We start from the raw sequence: 23,140 nt of genomic DNA, 5'->3' as shown, positions 1-23,140 counted from the left end.
AGTTAACACACACATGCTTCTTGTTCTCACTCTTCTCAGCATCATCCTTTCTGGCCTGAGGTAGGCTCCATGTGGTTCCAGCTGTCCCTTCCCTCCCACGGGTGCTCAGTTTCCCCAGCACTCTTTTTACTCTTCTCAGCTGATGGGGGTGATTAGGGAAGTGTTTCCTTTGGGATGAGGGTTTTTGAATAAGCTCAATCATTCGCCTGCGTTAATGCTTGCCTGGCCCGTTACGCTTTGTTCATCTACTTATATTCTTATTGGGAAGGGTATGAAGGTTTTGAACTCTGAGAACTATTTCACAAAACATTTTGTAGGTAGCCTCAATTTTAAGCACCTGTACTCAACGTTCAAAAGCAAGTAGCTTAAGCCATTGAAATTCCAGGTAGGTCTGGTCAGGTCATTTCCTGACAGAATGGAATTTCTGATGGTACGCCTCCAGCACTAACTGGATGGTATTAAAATTGCCCTTTTTGCTGTCTCATGGTTTGTTGTCTTTCCTCAAGCAAGAGGGAGTAAACGTCGTGAGTTTTTCCATCATGTTACCAGTGTTGAATGGGCCACTTTCAAACAGTTAGCATAACCATAGTTAAAGAGATAAAGAAAATGTCCATCCCTGCTTCATCAAGCTTAGGATTTAAACGGACAACCTTGATTACCCCAGCCCTCAAGTCTGAGAAAGTGGTGTCTTTAAGGAATACAATGGGAACCTCCCTTCTCAGCTCAAACTTTTTCAATTTAAACTCTCTTTCCTGAAATACTTTTTCCTCCTCCTGTTTCTGCCTCTTTCTCTTTTTCCATTTTCTCAAATTTCAGTTCCAATTTTTGTTGCTCCAACTTTACTTTTTCTATTTCAGTGTCCTCAATTTCCACCTCTAGATGCTCTTCTGCTTTTCTGGCGGAATGCCACTTCTAAATGCCCAGCTGTGCCTTTTCATTCTTCCAAGGATTGCCATTAACTTCCTTCCAGTTTCTCATCTTGCTCTGTGAAAAAGCATTTTAGGACTTCAATATTACAGACCAAAATAAATCCTTTGAAGTTTTTAAAATTGCTTTTGAAGGAACAGTTTATTTTCCCCAATTCATTGTATTTGTCAGTGGGAATGAATGCCAGTAACATTCCCTTATCAGGAGCAGTTGCCTCTTCTGGACACGTGCACGTGTGCACACACATACAAGATCTCTGTTCACTGATACGTTTCTGATAATTGGATTTCTGAACTTGGTGACACATACCTTTTTCCGAAAGAGAGAGAGAGAGACAGGGAGAAGGAGTGCAGTTTCTCAGCCCATTTCCTCTGCTGAAAACTTTCCCTTGACACTCCGTGTCACATGAATCCCTTTGCAGTAGCTGAAGCTTGGTCTATTAATTTCAGCCACTGTGCATTTCCAAGGGGTTTTGGGTGATTCTGTTTGTAGCAGCCATTGTTTCAATCTTCAGCTCTTTGTAGTTTAATGTCTCTTCCTCAGACAGTGATGAGTTTTGATGGATATTTGAATTATAGGATATGTCCCTCTTTTCGCACTTCCCAAAGCTGTCATTTGCTTTTTTCACTTTCACCTTGGAAGGTGGCCTTGTATTTTTAAATAGCTTGTTCTGTCTCATTTCAAATTGCAAGATTTCCAGTCAGTTGAAAGTTGAAAAATCAGTTTTCAAAATTAAAGGGGGCATAATATTGTGACAAAGTTGGATCAGTCATCAAGAAAAGCACCCTCAAGAAAGGTGCCAAAAAATTTTTCCAGTTAATCCACAAAACCATTTGTATCAGAGTGATTCTGCAGAATAACCCCAAGTTGTTAATTGATAAGTATATAGATGGGGGTTAGTAAAAAATTCCACACTTCTTTCTCCATTACTCTTTCCTTTTCAACATTCTGCATCAGGTTTGTGGATATTCTTTGGCATTAAGGACAAGTGCGTAAGTAAATTTAGGGTGAACAATAATGAAGCCAACCATCTGACGACTGTTCTACCTGCTCCATAACATGACAGATGATATTTAAAATACCTTAAACTCAAAATATTAACACTTGAAATTTTCTTTCGATAATTTGCAAAAACTTAGCATACATAGAAAAAAGCAGTATAAATGTTTTGCTATCTTGGTCCTATTTCCAAAGCAATTACATTCAATTTTGTAATTTAATAAACTGTAAAAAGATATGCTGATCTCTAATTTATAATCTTATATTATAAATTAATAATAAACATTATATTTTCTCAGGACGCTTTATTCCACATCTCCTTGTAGCCTGTGGATAATTTAAGGGGCACTTACCAGAGGAGCAGCTTGTGATGGTTGCAGACTGGGACTGGGGGCAGTTGAATACATGTAATTAAATAGACGGTCGATCTTCCGCAGAGGAACACCGCCCCCTTTATCAGATATCTGCAGAAGCACAAAAGTTGTTAAAGACAAAGCTAAAATTTAGCTACCTTCCTCAATAGGAGCCATAAAATGTTGAAGAATATTAATAAATTACTGTAGATAATCAAACTTTATTATTCAATCGAACTCCAGCCATGAAAATTAAGAATAGCTTTTTCAGAAGATTGTCTTTTGATGTGCACGCAAGTATTGATCCAAGAAAAATTTACAAACTTGTGTATCCTCAATGCAAAAGCAAAATATTGCAGATGCTATAAATCTGAAATAAGAAAATGCTGGAAATGGTCAGCAGGTCAGACATCTTAGAAGAGAGAAGCAGAGTTCATGATTCAGGTCTAGGGTCCAGCACGGGAGCAATATTATTGATGCGGATGTATCAGGTGTTGGTCTCAAAAATGTAGTTATTAAGCATCTTGTATGTTTACACTTCACAAGTTAATTATGGCACCATCCAATTGTGCTACTCTTAACTGGTGAACTAACTAAACAGTAACATTCAATCACAAACAGCATTGAAAAATTCACAATACAAAGGTAAATGCACAAGCAAAATATATGCAAAATTAAGTAGACTTAATTTACTTTTACCATACTCTGTAGTCTGTCACATTTCATCATGAAGAAAATCAAAAACGGCTAAAAGGCAAACAAATGGCCAACCATGGAGATATTCCCTTTGGATTCCTGGAGGGCACTTGCTGCACTAAAAATCAATACAATGATGATGTCTTCCACTGACATTGCAGAGAATGCAACATTTGTGTAAGTTTTTGTGCACAAGATGGCACAATCTAATTACCCTTTTCTAATTATCCTGATCTTTCTGCTGCAATCACAATCTCCCCCCAAAAGTTGTTAACTTCAAATTCTTATTGCTTATTGACAGAAAGTCTGAATTGAACCGACTATCAAAGTCTAGAATGGTGTTGAAACAAGTTCATCAGTGTGTTCATAACAATGCCTTGATAGGCACACAAATGCCAGGCAATGACCATCATTAATAAGAGACACTCTAACCAACGCCCCTTGACATTCAATAATGTTATCATCACTGAATCCCCCACTGACAATATCTTTGGGGTTACCATTGACTAGAAACTCAACTGGCCTCGCCACATACTCATTGTGGCTACAAGAGCAGGTCAGAGGCTAGGAATACCACGGCAAGTAACTCACTCTTGACTCCCCAAAGCCTATTCACAAGGCAGTCAGGACTGTGATGGAAAACTCCCCACTTGCCTGAATGGGTGCAGCTCCAACAACACTCGAAGTCTGACACCGTCCATTTGATTGGCATCACATCTACAAACATCCACTCCCTCCACCACGCTCAGTAGCAGCAGTGTGTACTATCTACAAGATACACTGCAGCAATTCACCAAAGATCCTTAGGCAGCAGCTTCCAAACCCACGACCACTTCCACGTAAAAGAATAAGGGTAGCTGATAAACCAGCACCTGCAAGTTCCCCTCCAAGCCACTCGCCATCCTGACTTGGAAATATATCACCATTCCTTTGCAGTCACTGGGTCAAAATCCTGGAATTCCATTCCTACTGGCATTGTCGGTCAACACAGTAAGAAGTCTCACAACACCGGGTTAAAGTCCAACAGGCTTATTTGGTAGCACTTACCTGATGAAGGAGCAGCACTCCAAAAACTAGTAGCTTTTGATACCAAATAAGCCTGTTGGACTTTAACCTCATGTTGTGAGACTTCTTACTGTGTTTACCTGAGTCCAACACCAGCATCTCCACAGCATTGTTGGTCAACCCATATAACATGGACTGCAGCAATTCAAGGCAGCAACTCACCACCATCTTCTCAAGGTTAACTAGGGATAGGTGATAAATGCTGGCCAGCCAGTGATGCCATATCCCACAAATAAAAAAAAATGATAAAATAAATAAGACTTTTACTCACTTTGTCAAATTATTTTGTACAAATCTTCAAAACAGTGCTGAATACAGATAAATAGTCCTTTCATACTTACTTTCCACCACCAATATGCTATTACTATTTAGTTAAGTATACCTATTTCAGTACAATCCATGAATAGAACAAAGTACAGCCAATATTTGAATAAAATCAGAAAATAATAAATCGTTCTACTAACCTTAATAGACAAATCTTCCTTCCCCAATGTTACCAAAGTTTTGATTGGAGGATAGCCTTCTTTTCTCCCTTCGTGAAGTTCCACAGTAGCTCTCATTGAATTCTGTGGTAAATAGAAATCCCACACCAAGGTGATTAACATTAAGCATAAACTTGTGCTGGGAGTGGAGGATTAACAGCTAAATGGTGTACAAGTCACAGAGGATGATGCAATTCTGCAAAATCTTGTGACCTGTTTTCCAACTAAATACTTTTTGGGGGTCAGCGCTACATTTAAAATGTTTTTTAAGTTAAATACACAGACACAAGTTTAAAAATAGGCACCAAGACAGAAGACGGTTAAAATGCTAATATACAAAATAGTGATGTCATTTTCCACCCAAAAAACCTATTAAATAGCTATTAATCTGTCTTAAAAACACTGTGTTGACAAGTCCTTGGTTTTAATGTTGGCACAGTTGCGTCACCATTCAAAATGTGAAATGGGTAGATGAAAAGACCATGGCCAACTGAAGGGAAAACCTTTTGCCAGGCTTAAATGAAGAATGCTTTACAGTAGTTAGGAGATACTTTTGTTTAACGGTAACTAAGAATATGCATGAAATGCTGGCCATGCAAGTGAGCCCTATGTCCTTAGAGTTCATTCAAAAACCAATCACCCCAATCAATTAAGTCAAACAAGATGACCTACTGCAGGAAAACATCAATTCATTACACAAGGACAAGCTGTATGGGTTGTAAGTAAATCCAACCATAAGTGTTGCTCTATACACTCACTTGCTTTGAAAGAAAATAACAACAATTCACATCAAGCTTTATCTTGTCAGTGTTTCCTTGGCATGTCTTCAAAGGTTTGCAAAAGCACAGAGACATTTGCAAAAAAAACTAACATCCAATTCAGAACATAAAGCAATACACAATTATTACACTGCTGGCTCATGCATTTAGACATTGGGCACTGTCTATCTACTCCAACACACAAGGGAAATTGCATATACATACAGATGTGATTGCTGTCCAAGAAAAGGAGAAAGCAATGCTTACAAGACTTGGAGTTGGTAACAGACACAGGCAAGAAATATTTAACTTCTAGAATGGATATTCCCATTAGTGGTTAAGCGATTCACCTCTTTTGCAGCTAAAGATGGTACAGATAGCAAGTTCAATATAATAAAATCTCCGATATTGCTTCACAGGAATAAAACAAAATTCTGCAACAACCAAGTCACAAGGAGATTTAATGATAGATGACCAAAAACTTGATCAGAGGCACGTTTTAATGAGTGTCTTAAAGGAGGAAAATGAAGTCCAATATTGGACAGATTTGGAATGAGAATTCTAAGTTCTAGGAACTAGGCTTCTAAAGGCACAGCCACCAAAATTGGAGATAGAGTCATACAGGTTTACAGCATGGAAACAGGTCCTTCGGCCCAACTTGTCCATGCCACTCTTCTTTTTTAAAACTACTAAAGTAATCCCAATTGCCTGCATTTGGCCCTTATCTCTCTATACCCATTGTACGCATGTAACTATCTAAATGCTTTTTAGAAGATAAAATTGTACCTGCCTCTACTACCACCTCTGGCAGTTTGTTCCAGACACTCACTACCCTCTGTGTGAAAAAATTGCCCCTCTGGACACTTCTGTATCTCTCCTCTCTCAACTTAAACCTATCCCCTACCTTTGGGAAAAAATATTGACTATCTACCTTGTCTATGACCCTCATTATTTTATAGACCTCTATAAAGGTCACCCCTCAGCCTCCTATGCTCCAGCGAAAAAAATCCCAGTCTATTCAGCCTCTCCTTATAACTCAATCCATCAAGTCCCGATAGCATCCTAGTAAATCTTTTCTGCACTCTTTCTAGTTTAATATCCTTTCTATAATAGGGTGATCAGAATTGCACACAGTATTCCAAGTGTGGCCTTACCAATGTCTTGTACAACTTCAACAAGACACCTCAACTCCTGTATTCAATGCTCTGATTGATGAAACTAAGCATGCCGAACGCCTTCTTCACCACTCTGTCCACCTGTGACTCCACTTTCAAGGAGCTATGAACATGTACCCCTAGATCTCTGTTCTGTAACTCTCCCCAGTGCCCTATCATTAACTGATTAAGTCCTGCCCTGGTTCAATCTACCAAAATGCAATACCTAGCATTTGTTTAAATTAAACTCCATCTGCCATTTGTCAGCCCACTGGCCCAATTGATCAAGATCCCTCTGCAATTGGAGATAATTGGGATGCTCAGGAGGCCAGAATTACAGAGGCGCAGATATTTCGCAGGAGATCACAACTGGGGCCATGGAAGGATTTGAAAACAGAATTTTAAATTGACGCATTGCTTAACTGGCACGTAACATAGGTTAGCAAGCACAAGTTTAGTTCTTGCACACAGCCAGTTTTATTGCACTGTTCCTTTAATTATTTTCATGCTGTCACCATAAGTCCACCAGTCATCATTGAGCAAGGCCTACATGGTAACTTCTATGTTACTGCCCAGGTGTATACTCTCATAGCTTAGTGGAAACACTGGTGCACAGGACTTGGTGTGAGCTAGGACCCCGGCAGCAGAACTTTGAGTGTCAAGTCTAGTGGTTTGAACAAGGGAGGCTACTGTAAAGGAGGGGTAGAACTGGGTGATGCTATGGCAGTAGAAATAGGTCACTTAAGTGACGGTGTGGATATGTGGTTAATTGGTATCATTGCTGTAAATCTTTTTGAATATGTCACAGTCAGGTTAAGGAAAAATTAATTTCAGATGTAATGAGGTATGTGAAATTTCATGCTGCATTGAACAGAAACATTTTCAGTCCAATAGCATACGTTGTGCATTTGCACCTCGACATGCTTGTAATTGGGACTTAGGAATAAGGAGCATGTACTTAAATTGAAGGAAACCATTTATGATGCTCTGTAAGGATCTCTGGTGGAGCCCCAAAATTCATTGTTAACTGCAACAATCAAACACAGAGAGCTGTATATCCAAGTTTGCCAATGACACAACGACTGGTGCCAATGTAAGTAGTCTAGTTAGGAACATAAACTTGCAAAGGCATTGATCAATTGAGTGGGCAGAACTTGGATTTCAACCAACACACCCTTTAATGGTTAGTCTGGAGTGTGCAGCTACCTTGTTTATGTAAGCAGTCTTTTTAAATTCTTAGCTGCGTGGCCTTGATTCTAACATTGATTTCACCACACAAATGAGACATCATTCAATCTGGATCCAAAAAGATGAAATCAAGAGTATTTTTTGAAATATGTGGGTGCACTTATGCTACAGCCTGGAAGATACGTACAGGCCTTTCTCAATTATGATTGACGCACATGTGACAGCACAAAAATTAACAAAACAGAGCACTGATAAAACAAACCATGCACTACAACTAAACTTTAAATTGTGCTTGCTGAATTATGATGCCTGGGACTAGCTAGGAACAGAAGGGGACCAAAGGGATCGAGGTGCCAACATACAGATATCACTAAGATGTAGTTAGATGCAAAAAGAAATCACAAAGCCTTTATAACTAGAGGAGCAGAATATAAAAGAGAGAATGTTTTGGTAGGAAAGGTTATCCTGGCTTAGGAAACAGTGCAGCTCAGTTTAACTGGAATGTTCCTGAGGCTCCAAGGAGCTTATTTAAGATAGGTTTGTATTTCTGGAACAAAGAAGATTAAGGGGTGATTTGATTGAATCTTTTAGGAGTTTGAAAGAAATTGACAGTGTCCTGAGAAAACTCCGGTGCTGGTGAGGGAGTGTAGGATAAAGATAAAGAAACAAAAAAAGCTTTAAAATTAAGCACAGGCCAATCAGGAGAGAAGTTAGGAAATACAATGTAAATACGTAATAAAATTAACAAGGCATTTCACCATCTTTTCACAGGCAATTGGAGATAAGATTAACAAACTTATGGCAATGTCCATATTCCATTACATTTTAATTGCTCATGTAAAAGGTAGGAATATTTTCTTCAAAACAAGTAATGCTATCTTAATTAATAATTCTAACTAGAGACAGAATTTTGCTCACCCAAAAGTATTGAGCCAAAGCAGCAAAATGAAGTTAGCATAGATGAGCCATGATTTTGTTGATTGATAGCGCAGATGTGCTATGAGTTTGTTGAATGATAGAACAGCTTGAGGGCTGAATGATCTGCCCTCTTTCTTACAGGTAGTGGGAAAGATTAAGGAAACTCAGTACAAGTTTGTTACACTCGAGCTTTCAGTATCTACATCTTGTTGTTAATTTTAAACATTAATAACGTAGAATAAAATTTGCAGGTTAGCTTTTCAAGCATTCGTCCAGGAAGAAAGTAAATCACCACAATAGAAGCCCCTAATCTTCCACAAGTGCAAGCACAAAAGAATGTTTTTTCACTTTCCTCAGATATCACGCATGTGCAACAAAAATTGCCAACTTACTTTAAAAAGTTCGAACAACATGTGAAAGAGATGCGAAGGTACATACACCACTTGGATAGGTTTCACTGATGTTTTTGCTAAAATAAATACACAAGTTCATTAATTAATTTTTTTTTCTTTTACATGCTTGTCAGTTATATAATGCTCCAAACATACATCTCCAATTCTGAGTATCATTCAAACTCAATTGAGCTAATGAGAAAAGCCTTTTTTATGGATTTTCTGGAAAGATTACTAATTAAAATAATTAAAGCAAACCTGGGGAAGAACTCAGAAATTATTTTGCAAGTCACTTCAAAAAGTAGAGCTTACAAGCAACCCTTATTTGGGTAAAAAATTACATCTTGATCTGCAGATTCATCCAAAGCATCCAATTTTAAAGGCTCAAAGTGGTTGTTCTGAGGGGAGGAAAAATGATATTCCAGGTGTATCTAGTCAGTGCACGTAAATTGGGGGACTTAAAGAATATCAGCCTAGTGAATATGCATGCTAACAGATGTTATCACTGTTGGTTTGCAAAAAAAAGAGTTTTGGCTAACTAGCAGCTTCAAAGGTCAATCAGCATAGCTGAAGTAGCCCAACAATCAGTAGGCTGGAACTGTAGATAAGAGATCAGCATTGGTCCATTGAAAGATGATGATATGTGATAATGTTGATGTAAGTTCATGTAAATAACGTTACCATCAACCGAGAATTTTTGTTTTTGCCATTGTATCATACATTGAATAAGCAAATGTTGAAAATGCATTATCACTTTTGATTGCTTACAAATGAATTTTAGGTGGAAAAAAACTTGGGAAGTTTTACTTACCATTAAATTCATCAACCTCCAGTTCTGGGGATCCCATGTAATACTGCTCACATAGCATCTTTGCAGTCTCGTATGCATCTGTGCAAAAAAAATTAAAATCATGAAAGTGCACACAGTACAAAACATGGATAAAGTGCAAGGCAAGGAAATCTGCTCATCTAACAAAAGCAAAATCCTTGAGATAATGGAAATCTGAAATAAAAATAGAAAACGCTAGAAATACTCAGCAGGCTTAACATTGTTGTAATAGTCACGTTATACCCGTAAATATAATTGGACAGTTGCTTTCTCTTAAAAAAGCAACATGGAATAATGGACACTGTACTCTCTCACAAAATGGTTTCAGGAGAGTCAGGTGGAGCCCAGTGGATGAACAGTGGAACACATCAAAGCTGCCAGCATGTGACCAAACCTAGCAAAATAGGGGGTCAACACTTTGGGTGGCATTCTCCATTTTTGAGACTATGAGAGGTGGAAGGCAGCTCCTTCCCTGCTGGTCAGAAAGGTGGGACCCCATGTCAGATTCTGCACTTGGAACCTCAATAATTAGGCAAGTTCCACTCTGAGTGGGACAGACAAATTTCTCTGCCTGCCGTCACTAGCGTGTTTGAAGGTCCTGGTGCATATTTAAACATTATCTCAGCATACTCCTACCACTTTCTCCAGGTCAGCTGTCTTCACCAGACCGTGCTGGGTGTCATCAACCCAGGGGAAAAATGTCAGAAGCCTCAAGAAGTTGGTTCCTTAACTGAACCTTGCCACAACCCAAGCCCTTCACCTGCATAGCATCCATGCCCCACTTGGACCTCTAGCCACCACATCTGGAATCTTCGTGTATCCCTTTCCAATAAATAATGTAATATCCCTTTGAGCCCCCCTCCCCACTTGCTTATGAGATTTTCATGCAGCCTTGTCCAGCATCCCTCTCCTCAGTCTTCCATTGTTGGTCTTTTTCATCCACCTCCCTGCCTCGCTGTCTGCCATCGTGAGCCACTTTCTAAGGGCTGCACTGTGAAATTAAAGGAGATCAAAATTTTCAATAGAGAGAATTTCAGCTTCTTAGGAAGGTTATGTGTGAATAGAATGGGACTGAGTAAACTGTTCTGGAGAAGGGAAATTCCTTCCCCAGAGAAAGTGACATCTCCTCTCAGTCACAGAACTTCAAAGGGGTCTGCTCACATCTGCAGCTTTTGAGAGCAAGAATAGGAAATCCCTGACGCAGAATGGAGTCCTGCTGTGATTTAAAAAGCCTGCCAGGTGACCAGGGAATATGGAGATTAAAGTGACTAGGTCACCTCAAAGCTTTTTACAGATGATGGACAGGAATGAAGATGTTGAGCAAAAAGCTGCCTGAAATACTGTGCCAGGTGTGATCTTCAGGTCTGCTGGGATGAAAGGGGAGATCCAGACATGAGACCCACCCCCACCCTCTCCAGGGGACAGAGCCCAGATCAATCCCTTGACATTGCCTGAGCCCACCCAACCTTCAGGATCCTTGGGGACCCTCCGTCTGCAGCCTGGCAACAGTAGAGGGCAAACAGCCATGGGCCCTACCACCTTGACCCTCTGGTGCCCAATACACCAGGTCCACACTGGTCATTACCAGCACCAAAGCCTACCCACTGCATTTTCTGCTGGGTAAGCAGATGTATGGCGGGAGACATAATTTTCAGGTTCCCGCTCTGATGAGTCCCAATTGTTTTCACGTCTTGTGAGGGTTTCAACTTTTGGCCGATGACCCATTCAACAGAGCATCGGGATTCCCGTGGATTGTCTGACGGGGCTAAAACATCCCTCCGTTAACACTGTTTATCTCTCTCAATTGATGCTGTCTGGTCTGGCAAGAATTTTCAGAATTTTTGATTATGATATTATTCTGTTACCTATAGGGGAAAAAAAATACTCCAACTTGACAAGAAACAAACAATAATAACTATTTTACATGTGTTTTTTCCAATACTGTAGCAAATAGTACACGTGTCATTTATATATTATCGAGACAGGTTCAGATGCTGTCACTGACAAGTACGCTAGAGTAATTATTAAATTTGGCTGTGCACATTTAAGTCATGATGTGGGTATGCCGGCGTTGGACTGGCGTAAACACAGTAAAAAGTCTGACAACACCAGGTTTTAGTCCAACCTATTTATTTGATAATATTCTCACAAGCTTTCGAGGGGTTACCCTCTTCGTCAGGTGAATGGAGAGTTCTGGCCTCAGACAGAGCATATAAAGCACAGACAGTTTAGAGATTACTGATTAAAATGCGAATCCTTACACCTAACCTGCTGTTCAAGACCTGAAGTGGCTGACAATGTGAGTGGTAGGAGCACTGATCACAGTTTAAAGAGATGTGTATTGTCTCCAGACAGTACAGTAAGTGAGGTTTTGCAAACCCAGGTAAGTCACGGGGGTTACAGATAGTGCGACATGAACCCAAGATCCCTGTTGAGACCGTCCTCATGTGTGCGGAACTTGGCTATCAGTCTCTGCTCAGCGACTGTGCGCTGTCGTGTGTTGTGAAGGCCGCCTTGGAGAATGCTTACCCGAAGGTCAGAGGCTGAATGCCCGTGACCACTGAAGTGTTCGCCAACAGGAAGGGAACAGTCTTGCCTGGTGACTGTCGAGCGATGTTCATTCATCCGTTGTCGTAGCGTCTGCATGGTCTCCCCAATGTACCATGCTTCGGGACATCCTTTCTTGCAACGTATCAGGTAGACAACGTATCAGGTCGCACTATCTGTAACCCCCGTGACTTACCTGGGTTTGCAAAACCTCACTTACTGTACTGTCTGGAGACAATACACATCTCTTTAAACTGTGATCAGTGCTCCTACCACTCACATTGTCAGCCACTTCAGGTCTTGAACAGCAGGTTAGGTGTAAGGATTCGCATTTTAATCAGTAATCTCTAAACTGTCTGTGCTTTATATGCTCTGTCTGAGGCCAGAACTCTCCATTCACCTGACGAAGAGGGTAACCCCTCGAAAGCTTGTGAGAATATTATCAAATAAATAGGTTGGACTAAAACCTGGTGTTGTCAGACTTTTTACTGTGCACATTTAATCCAGTGCAACATGCTATTAATACAATTTCAATTCCTCTTCAGCACACAGGAAAGGATAAAGTATTTAAAATTTTATTTTCAAACTATGGTTTCGCTAAATCAAGGTACATATATCAGGTAAGGGTGATTAGCCAAGATGCGACCCATAGGCCAAATGCAGCTTGTGAGCTCTTGATAAGTCTCCTTTGGTCCCAGCCAATTTAAAAAGCTGAAACATCCTCTCCCACTGTCATATTCCTTCAGTATTTGTTCAAATCAGTGTTATCTGTGTGTGTTTCAAAGACTCTTAATTTCAGCAAAAGTAACCTGCATGATGGCAATTTGCCCAAAAATCAAAGATTTGTACATCATTGACCGACATAAGACCATGGTGTTGGAGACAAGGTAATAGCTTGGATAGAAGAATGGCTGACTGCAGAAGGCAGAAAGTTGGGATAAAGGGGTCCTTTTCAGGGATGGCAGATGGTGATTTTTGGAGTTCTGTAGGGACCACAACTTTTCACTTTATACATGCGTGATATGTGTGGCTAAGTTTGCAGATGATACAAAGATAGGTGGAGGGACATACAGTATTGAGGAGTCAGGGAAGCTGCAGAAGGAATTGGACAGATGAGGATACTGGGCAAAGAAGTGGCAGATGGAACAAAACATGGGAAAGTGTGAGGTTATGCACTTTGGCAGGAAGAAGGGGTGCAGACTATTTTCTAATTGGGAACAGAATTCAGAAACCAGAGCGCAAAGAGGCTTAGGAGTCCTGGTTTTTGATTCCCTTATGGTTACGTTGCAGGTTGAGTTGGTAGTTAGGAAGGCAAATTCAAAATGAATGTTAGCATTCATTTTGAGAGGAATGGAATACAAAAGCAGAGATATACTGCTGAGGCTTTATAAAGCTCTGTTCAGACCTCGTTTGAAATATTGTGAGCAATTTTGGGCCTTGTATCTAAGGAAAGATGTGCTGGCCTTAATGGTTCAGAGAAGGTTCACCAATATGATCCCGGGAATGCAAGGCTTGAAGTATGAGGGGCATTTGAGGACTCTGGGTCTGTACGTAATGGGAATTTAGAAGGGTGAGGGAGGATCTCATTGAAACTTACAGAATACTGAGCAGCTTGGATACAGTGGACGTGGAGAAGATATTTCCATTAGTAGGAAGACTAGGATCCGAGGATACACCTCAGGATAAAGGGAAGACACAGGGAAGAACTGAGATGTGGAGGATTTTCTTCAGCCAGAGAGTGGTGAATCTGTGGAATTCACTGCAACAGAAGTCTTTGGAGGCCAAGTCAGTCAGTGTATTTAAGACAAGAGATAGATAGGTTCTCGGGAAAAAGACGAGAGAATGAGGTTGAGAAATGCATCAGCCATGATCAGACCAATTTAACATATAATGAGTTTTCCTGGTGTGTTACTGATGTCCTGTTGTAACTCACATGCCTATGTTAATGATGTTATTTTTGTTTCATCATAGGTGAACTCAGGAGTTAGGCGGGGTTAGGAATGTGGTAGCCTAGCCCCTTTCAGAGGGTGATCCCTGAAGGCCACATGATATGCGAGGGCATATCCTGGATCAGGAGGATCCTCAGTTGGAGCCAAGGAGGTGGAGAATAGTCACATTCAGTTCTATCAGACTCTTCCTTGTTTGTAAATAACAGCTAGCACCTGGAAAGCCCTTGGTTAATTCTGAATTTGTCATTAAGTATCTTACAGACATTTTGCTCTTTATGGTACAGCTCACCTTTAACAACATCAGCAACATTGCAGTTTGGATCAATACTACCAATATGCTTGGGGTGTGCTGGATTTGTGTTGCCTCCGAAGAGAAGAGCTGCAATGAATAAATAAGAAAGAAAACATACAATAAATCAAGAGCTCGTTTAACTATTTAATAAAGTTGACTAGAATAAAATAGTCACATCAAATGTAAAACATACTAAATATTTGGAGATTATATTTTCTTTGGTGACAGATCATGAAGTCACATTATTACAATAGCCCTAGTCAGTAAGCAAACACACACACACACACACACACACACACACACACACACACACGTTCATTTTGGTGCTTAACATTATGGAAATTCTCTCAGACATTTGAAGTTGCTGTTTTATGTCTCACTTGGCCATTGACTGGGGTTTAATGGTATTACCTAATTCAACTCTGCTTCAACATTCATTTTTAGTGTAACAAGGCATTCATTGTGATAAATAATGTTAACATACTGTTTCATCGTGATACAATACAGGTCATCAATTCTAAGTGATGTACAAGCAGTTAATTTTTGTTATACAAGGGTCTATATGACGAACTGACCATTATTAGGTTTGAGAGTCTCCAACCCAAGTTAGAGAGAAGTTAAAATATAGAAAGTTTCTTTCTCCCCAAGAGGGAGTGTGTAGTCTGTCCCTACAGAAACATAACCTACTTATCTAATTTCTACAAGTTAAGGCACAGGCTGGCACAGTCAAGATATATTCTGGTTATTATATCAATAGGACAAGCAAACAACTGAAGTTGGATCAGGTTTAAAAAAAAATCTTTGAGATATGGGCATGATGGCAAGGTGGCCATATATTAACCATTCTCTGAAGCATTTGAGAAGATGGTGGTGAGCTAGATTCTTGAACTGTTGTGGTACATATGGTGAATGTACTGTCACAATGCTATTAGAAACTTTGATCCAATATTCAAGAGTCACACATAAAATAATGGTTGATTGCTAAAGGTTAACCAATGGTCATTGAACTGGCTACCAATAAGGAGACAACAAAGAATGAAAATCTGACAGGGGTTAGAAAGAAAACCAAAGCAAACTGGTCATTTCTAAGAGCATAGCTAAATTTTGGCAACTCAAGAAAAATAGGTAATAAAGTATACTAACTTGCAATAAATACAATAATTTGTAGAATGGATATTATGTACTTACACTAGAATACAGAATAAGTATGATTGGATTACAAAGCTGTATTCCAACATCAGAGTACAAATAAAATCAAGGGGCAGATTAAATGAAGCAATTTTAACAGTACTATAAATCATTTGTTACAATAACATTAAGGAACACAACAAATGAGTTGGTGTCAGATCAGCACACGATGAACTCCATAAATTCATTTATGGATTATTTCCTAGTCAGGGATTTAATGAATGTTTGGAAAAATTAACACTCAAGTAGTTTTCCAGGGTATAATGCATAATCTAATAAAAATACTGTGTCACAGTCAAACCATTTGTAGTAGCACCCTCACCATTTAGACAGAAGACTGTGGATTTTAAGTCTTACTCCAGAGACATATAATCTAAGCTGAGAGAGTTTGGTATTGACCAAGAGTCTATCCTCAAAATAGGGTTTTAAACTAAGGTTCAGTCTGCCCTATCAAGTATAAAATATTCGTCATCATTATTTAAAGAACAACAATGGAATTCACCTTGTGTGCTTGCTAATGTTTACCCTCAACCAATATTACTCAGAAAAGATTATTTAGTCATTTATACCAACGTTATTTATGGGATCATGCTGTGTGCAACTGTTTCTTTTTCTAGATTTACAACAGTGATTACATTTCAAAAGTATTTAATTAGCTGAGAAAGTGCTCCGGTACATCCTGAGCTTGGGGAAGGTGCTATATGTGCAAGATCTATGACCGACTATTTCACTGAAAACATTGGATTTGTTAAACGAAACAACTTCCTACAAATCCCTGATACAATGTAAACTCAGACTATAAAGTTTAAAAGCAACAAGTGCATAAGAGGTTTTTTTTGCTGGGACATTAGGCCCAATGTGTTTAATATTCAAAATTCAATAATGTCTTGTTGAAAATTGATAAATACAGTCCAGTTTACATAAATATAAGATACAACTTTATGTGTTTTGTGTGTGTGTGTGTGTGTGTGTGTGTGTGCGTGCATGTTGGATTGTAAGATGTTGAGGTAAGAAAATGTTAAAGTACTCAATGCGGCACAATGGAGATTGGGGAATGGTAGTTGTAGAAACATCGATCTTTACAAACAAAAACAAGTATTTAACAAACGCATAAAATAGCTATATGAAACCAAGGAACATTGCTGAATCTGCACAAGATATTAATTGAAACGCTGTTGGATTGCAATATGCAGTTTTGAGCTTCTCATTTCAAAAACATTTTTGAAGCAATAAAACAACAGATTCAGCAAATGAAACGGTTACGAGTTAAAAATACTTAGGGTTATTCTCAGTAGAGAAAGGTTTTAATAGAAATGCTTAAAAGTACGAAAAGGTTCAAGAAAATAAATAAGAGATTATTTCTACTGGTTGGTGAATTCTAATAAGGAAACAAGTTTACAATTCACACTAGTAATGTAAAGAGACTAAAGTATGTTTTCATAAAACATTATTAGAATATGGAATGGTTGCAAGTTATTAAAACAAAGTTAGTGCCAAAATAAACACCAAGAAAAACATTAAGGTGTTATGGAAAAAAGTGGAAGCCAACAAAGCACAGGCACATTTAACTAAAACTTGAGCTCTGAAACATCTATAACTTTATGGGCAGAGATGAATTTGATAATGCTAATTTTACGTTATTCAAAGTGAGCTGCTCTGATGGTGTTGAATCGATTCTTCCGTATTGTTGGAGCTGTACAAATCCAGGCATATGGAGAGCATTCCATCACACTCGCGACTTGTGCTTTGTAATATGAATGCTGCTGGCAGGGACAGCATTTTCTTCTATCTGTTCACAGGGTGTGGGCATCACTGGCAAGGTCAACATTTATAGCCACTTTTAATTACATTGAGAAGGTGGTGGTGATTCACCTTCTAGACAACTGAGTGGCTTGCTACGATATTTCAGAGGGCAGTTTGAATCACACTGCTGAGAGTTTGGAGTCACATACGTCAGGAAAGAAGATTGCCTTCCCTATAAGGGGATAAGCAGACCACGTCAGTTTTTACAACTAAATGGTAATTAAGAGTTACCGTTACAATACTTCTTCCTCCGTTTATTTAACTGAATTTAAATTCCCTAGCTGCTGCGGTGGGATTTGAACTGAAATTGCCATATTAATCCAATAACATAACTTCTTTTTATTTACTTAAGAGACGTGGGCATCACTGGCTAGGCCAGCATTTATTGCCCACACCCAAGGGTCAAACACATTGTTGTGGATATGGAATTCCATGTAGGCCAGACCAGGTAAGGATGACAGATTTCCTTCCCTAACTGTTGAATCAGATGGGTTTTGTTGACTATTGATAATCGTCATCCCTAGATTTTAATTCCAGATTTTTATTGAATTAAAATATATCATCAGCCATGGTGAGATTTGAACACAGGTCCCCAGATCCTGCCGTGGACCTCTGCATTACTAGTCCAGTGACAATACCACTATGCCACCACCTCCCCACAAATTATTCCTATCACTGGGTACGTTCAAAGAATATTCAAGAAAAGTAAATAAATTCATATGCTTTCAGTATCTTAAAGTTTATTTATTAGTATCACAAGTAGGATTACATTAACACTATAATGTAGTTACTGTGAAATTCCCCTTGTCGCCACACTCTGGTGCCTGTTCAGGTACACCAAGGGGGAATTTTAGCATGGCCAATGCAGCTAACCAGTCTTTCGGACTGTGGGAGGAAACTGGAGCACTTGGAGAAAACCCATACAGACATGGGGAGAATGTGCAGACTCCACACAGACAGTGACCCGAGACAGGAATTGAACCAGGCCCTGGTCCTGTAAGGCAGCACTACTAACCAGTGTCATTGTGTTGCTCTGTACTTAAAACAAAGCTTCAAAATACCATTGGAATCAAATGAAACTTGGTCAAATACTTAGGCAGGCATCTGCAAGCTGAGGAATTGATGAGAGAATTCCATTGGTCATGGTGTCGGTTCCAAACTGGGATTCACTGAAAGATTTGTTTGCAGAAACTTGGCTTTAAGATAAATGTGGCCTTTTCCATTAAGAAATTCACTACAGGCCATAAATTTATTTTCATTAGATCATAGATCATCAGCTTTGCCAATTAAGTTATTCCCTGCTTTCAGTTTCAAACAAGTTCCATTCAGTACCTTCCACATACAGCCAACAAGCAACATCAATCAAAAATCCAGCTACCTAGGATCCCTAACTGTTTTCTACACTAAACAGAAGAATTTCAGTCTAGAATGTGGATTCAAAATAGCTCAAAGCAAAAAAAGAGACACCTAAAAATAGAAATGGTGCAGCTGTGTCATTGCTACAGGTCATTTTCTAAAACAAACTCCCCAGAAAGGAGTCTCTTTCTCATAGCCCACATCTTAATTAGCGTTTAACTTTCATACAAAGACAAAGGACTTACTGTGTTGGTTGATAAGCATCCGAAATGAAATACGGCTGGTGTAGAAACGGTCCAAAAAATATTGAATATTACAACTAATAAATGGATCGAAGCCATACTTTTCCTTGTATTCAATAACTCCCTGAGCCATGGTTGGCACAACATCATTGTGTCGATTTCGGATTTTAATCAGAGATTCTAGAAAACTGAGGTAGAAAAATTTGTCACATCAAGAAAGATATGCAACCAAGTTTAATAAAAGCCATGCAATGGAAGCTTACACTTACACTTGCAACTTCAAATTAAACATTTCACAAGAATAGCAAAAACACATAGAACATTAATTCTAACTATTCTCTCCCCCCAACGACTCTCACTCCCATGGCCTGACCTGCCAAGGAGATTCGGCACCCCATTCTAAAGTTCAGTGATTTTCAACAGAACAGGAAGATCCCGGACATAGGCAGGCAGGGCTGCCGGTTTATTGTCAGAAAGTTCTGAATGGAACTGAACAGTATGCAATCACTGGCAAAAATTCCCACTTCAACCCTTATGATGGAGGAAATGCCATTAATGAATTATTTCCCCATCATTCCACTTTAGATCATCAAAGTGATAGAAAGTGTCACTAACAGTACAATGAAGAAGCACCTACTCAGCAGTAACCTGATCACCAATGTTCCATTTGGGTTCCACTAAGTCATGTGGTTTCAGGCCTTGGCCTAAACATGGACAGAAGAGCGGAATTCAAGAGGTGAGGCAAGAGCGACTGCCCTCAACATCAAGGCAGCCTTTGACTAGTTAATTGTCCTGGCAAAATTGGAAATCAGTGGGAAAGACTCTCCATTGGTTGGAATCATACTAAGCACAAATGAAGATTGTGATTGTTGGAGACCAATCCTCTGAGCCCCAAGACCACCTTAGGGTAGCACTGAAGACCCAGCCATCCTCAGCTGCTCCATCAATGACATTCCCTCTATTAGGGTGCCAGAAACAGGAAAATTCACAGAGTGAACAGAGTTCAGTATCATTTGCATGTCCTGAGATAATGAAGAAGCAGTATTTATTCTCCTGCCGATTGAAGTCAGGAAAATTATACGTGAGTGTATGGTATATTCAGTGAACTGGAATACATGCACATTAACTTTTGGCCCCCTGGACAAATGATACTCAATAGAAGAATGGCACAGCACACAAAGATCATGGACCCTCCCTCATGGCTGTGCTGACTCTTTGGTAGACCGCATAAATTAGTTCCACTTCACTGCTCTTTCCCCATAGCCCTGCAATATGCCAGTATTTATTCAACTGCCCTTTGGAAGGTACTGTTGAATTGGCTTCAATTGCTGTGCAAAGGGAAGAAGGTTTCCCCATGTTCCCTCTGTTTTTTTAAAATCAATCTTAAGTCTGTGCTCGCTGGTTAATGAGCCTTCTTCCAGTGGAAATAGTTTCTCCTTAGTCTATCAAAATGCCACACGATTTTGAATACCTCTACCAAATCTACACTTGACTTTCTCTGCTCTAAAGGAACAACCCCAGCTTCTCCTGCCTCTACACATAACCAACATCCCTGGATTAATTCTAGTAATTCACTTCCCCACCTCCTCCAAAGCTTTGACATCAATTCAAATGTGGTGTCCAGAATTGGACAGAAGATTCCAACTGTGGACTAGGCTATGCTCTATAAACTTAAATTCAAAAGCAACAATGAAAGTTTCAAAAGCTCTCTGATAAAGTACCATTTGGTGGGTTCATGACAGAGTTTAGGATATTTAGAACCAGAGGACAAACAGCTGCATTGATAGCAAAGCAGAAAACAGCTGTAAAGTGTGGTTAGTCAGATTGGAGGAAGTTGGAATGTGTGACTGGGATCAATGCTGAAATTACCGTTACTCATCATTAACATTGGTGACTTGGACTCAGAAACAAGTAACTCAGTTTCAAAATTTGCTGATGACAATAAACTGGAGGTTTAGTTAACATTGAAGAATAGCATAATATAATACAATTTGACAACTTGTAGACTGGGCAGTTAAGCAGCAAATGAATTTCAACATAAATAAATGTGAGGTGAAGATTTTGGCACAAAAATAGAAATCTTAGAAACTAAAGAACCGAATAAAGTAGAAAGCAAAGGGACTTAGGAAAAGAAATCATTAGAAGCAGTATCACATCTTAGCAAAGTAAAATAACATGTTGATTTATTCCTAGGATTATAGAATTCAATAGTAGTCAAGTTACACCTGTCTAGAACATTTGTCTAGGACAATGAGAAATAGTAGAAATAATGGAGAAAATGTAAAAAATATCTAAGAGGATGATATCAAAAGTGAGAGATTCCAGCTATTGGGAAAAATTGAACAGATGGACTTTTATCTTTGGAAACGTGTTAGAAGTGATCTGTAAAGATCCTTAAAATTATGAATAAATTCGACTGATGTGCAGGAAATGTTCCCATCTGTGGGACAGTCCAAAACCAGGGCAATAAACAGAAGATGGTAATAATAAATCCAAAAGGCAAATGGGGAGAATCTTCTTTGCACAGGGAGTGGTTAGAATACACAATTTATTTTCACAGGAAGTGTTTTGAGGCAGATAGCTTTGATGCTTTCCAAAGGAAACAACACGAGTAAGAGAGAAAAGCAATAGAAAGACATGCTGAAAAGCTGAGATTATGTAAAGGAATAAGAAGACCCGTGTGAATTATAAATGCTAGTAGTCTGGTTCGACCACAATACCCATTCGTCTGTTGTATGTTTTATGTATTCTGTGCCTCTATTACTAATGTCTAGGATCCAATATTTTTTAAAAATGCAACTTTCCCTGACACCTTCAAAGACTTGTGTACATATATCTGCATGTCTTTACTTTTCTACATCCATTTAAAATTGTACCATTTACTTTGTATTGATTTTTCTCAGCAAAACTAACCACTTCACATTTTCTGCAAATGGGCACAACTAAGGAACTGACAGCATACCTGAGAGTTGGGAATTTATTCTTACTCTATTGCAGGGAAAGGAGTTAGCTGTTTGTTGAGTATCTGCCAAGTGGGTTTGATTAGGAGTAGTCAGCACCGCTTTGTGCATGAGAGATCATGCCCTATAAATTTTTTAAGAGTTCTTTCATGAAGTGACCAGGAAGATTGATGATGGCTTGGCTGTAGATGTAGTCCATATGGACTTCAGTGAGGCCTTTGATAAAGTTCCACATGGCAGGCTGCTCTGGAAGGCTAGATCACATGGAATCCAGGGACAGCTGACAAACTGGATACACAATTGGCTTGATGGTAGGAAGCAAAGGGTAACTGTGGAAGGATGCTTGTCAGACTGAAGGCTTGTGACTAGTGGTGAGCCTCAGGAGTCTTTGAATGTTTTCAAGGCAAAGGTAGATGGATTATTGATAAACAAGGGATGAAAGGTTATCTGAAGTTGGTGGAAAGTTACAGTCAGATCAGCCATGATCTTATTGAATGGCAATGCAGGCTTAAAGGACCTGGCGGCCTACTCCTGCTCCGAATTAGTATGCATGCACATATGTATCTAGAACAAGGTCAAGTGGATTTTTCAAAGTTGTGTTGATTCACTTACCATCTGCCAGCTATGTCCTACACAACTCAGATGCAATCAAGCCATTCTTAATGGTGCGCATTGAAGCCCCATGTGTAGAGTACATTCTGTCCTTCTATCTTTTTACTGCTGTTCTCCATAAGCTTCAGCTTATTCAAAACTCTGCTGGCTGTATCCAACAACAAACAAAGAACAACCCAGCACGGGAAACAGGCCCTTCGGCCCAACGAGCCCGCGCCGCCACATCCTCCTACACCTACCCTGCCCTGCGTGTCTGCGAGTGGAACCCCTAACTTAGCCAGATTCAGGGGAGAATAGTGTCAATTTGGTATACCAATCAGCCTAAGAGCACATCTTTGGGGTGTGGGAGGAAACCGGAGCGCCCGGAGGAAACCCACGCAACCACAGGGAGAATGCGCAAACTCCCACAGACACAGGCCCAAATCCATGT

The 23,140-nt window shown here is 39.5% G+C and overlaps 1 protein-coding gene across 4 annotated transcripts in view; it reads right to left on the bottom strand.

Moving 5' to 3' along the window:
* pdk3a (pyruvate dehydrogenase kinase, isozyme 3a) overlaps window positions 1-23,140 on the bottom strand; it is a 62,954-nt gene that overhangs the window by 19,037 nt on the left and 20,777 nt on the right. For 3 of the 4 annotated variants that reach the window (XM_080203914.1, XM_080203913.1, XM_080203916.1), the window contains exons 4-9: window positions 19,142-19,326; window positions 14,547-14,636; window positions 9,744-9,821; window positions 8,933-9,009; window positions 4,505-4,606; window positions 2,280-2,390 (exon numbers count right to left, since the gene is read on the bottom strand). In XM_080203914.1, the coding sequence (XP_080060040.1) occupies window positions 2,280-2,390; window positions 4,505-4,606; window positions 8,933-9,009; window positions 9,744-9,821; window positions 14,547-14,636; window positions 19,142-19,326 (643 nt within the window). Of the gene's footprint in view, window positions 1-890; window positions 985-2,279; window positions 2,391-4,504; window positions 4,607-8,932; window positions 9,010-9,743; window positions 9,822-14,546; window positions 14,637-19,141; window positions 19,327-23,140 lie in introns of those variants that run through there. The other variant, XM_080203917.1, reaches the window with a different exon arrangement.

This window comes from Carcharhinus amblyrhynchos, chromosome 15, assembly GCF_965287045.1.
Source record: "Carcharhinus amblyrhynchos chromosome 15, sCarAmb.v2.hapA, whole genome shotgun sequence".
Taxonomy (NCBI): domain Eukaryota; kingdom Metazoa; phylum Chordata; class Chondrichthyes; order Carcharhiniformes; family Carcharhinidae; genus Carcharhinus; species Carcharhinus amblyrhynchos.
Note: the sequence above shows the minus strand (reverse complement) of the source record. Positions and strands in the feature narration are given on the sequence as shown.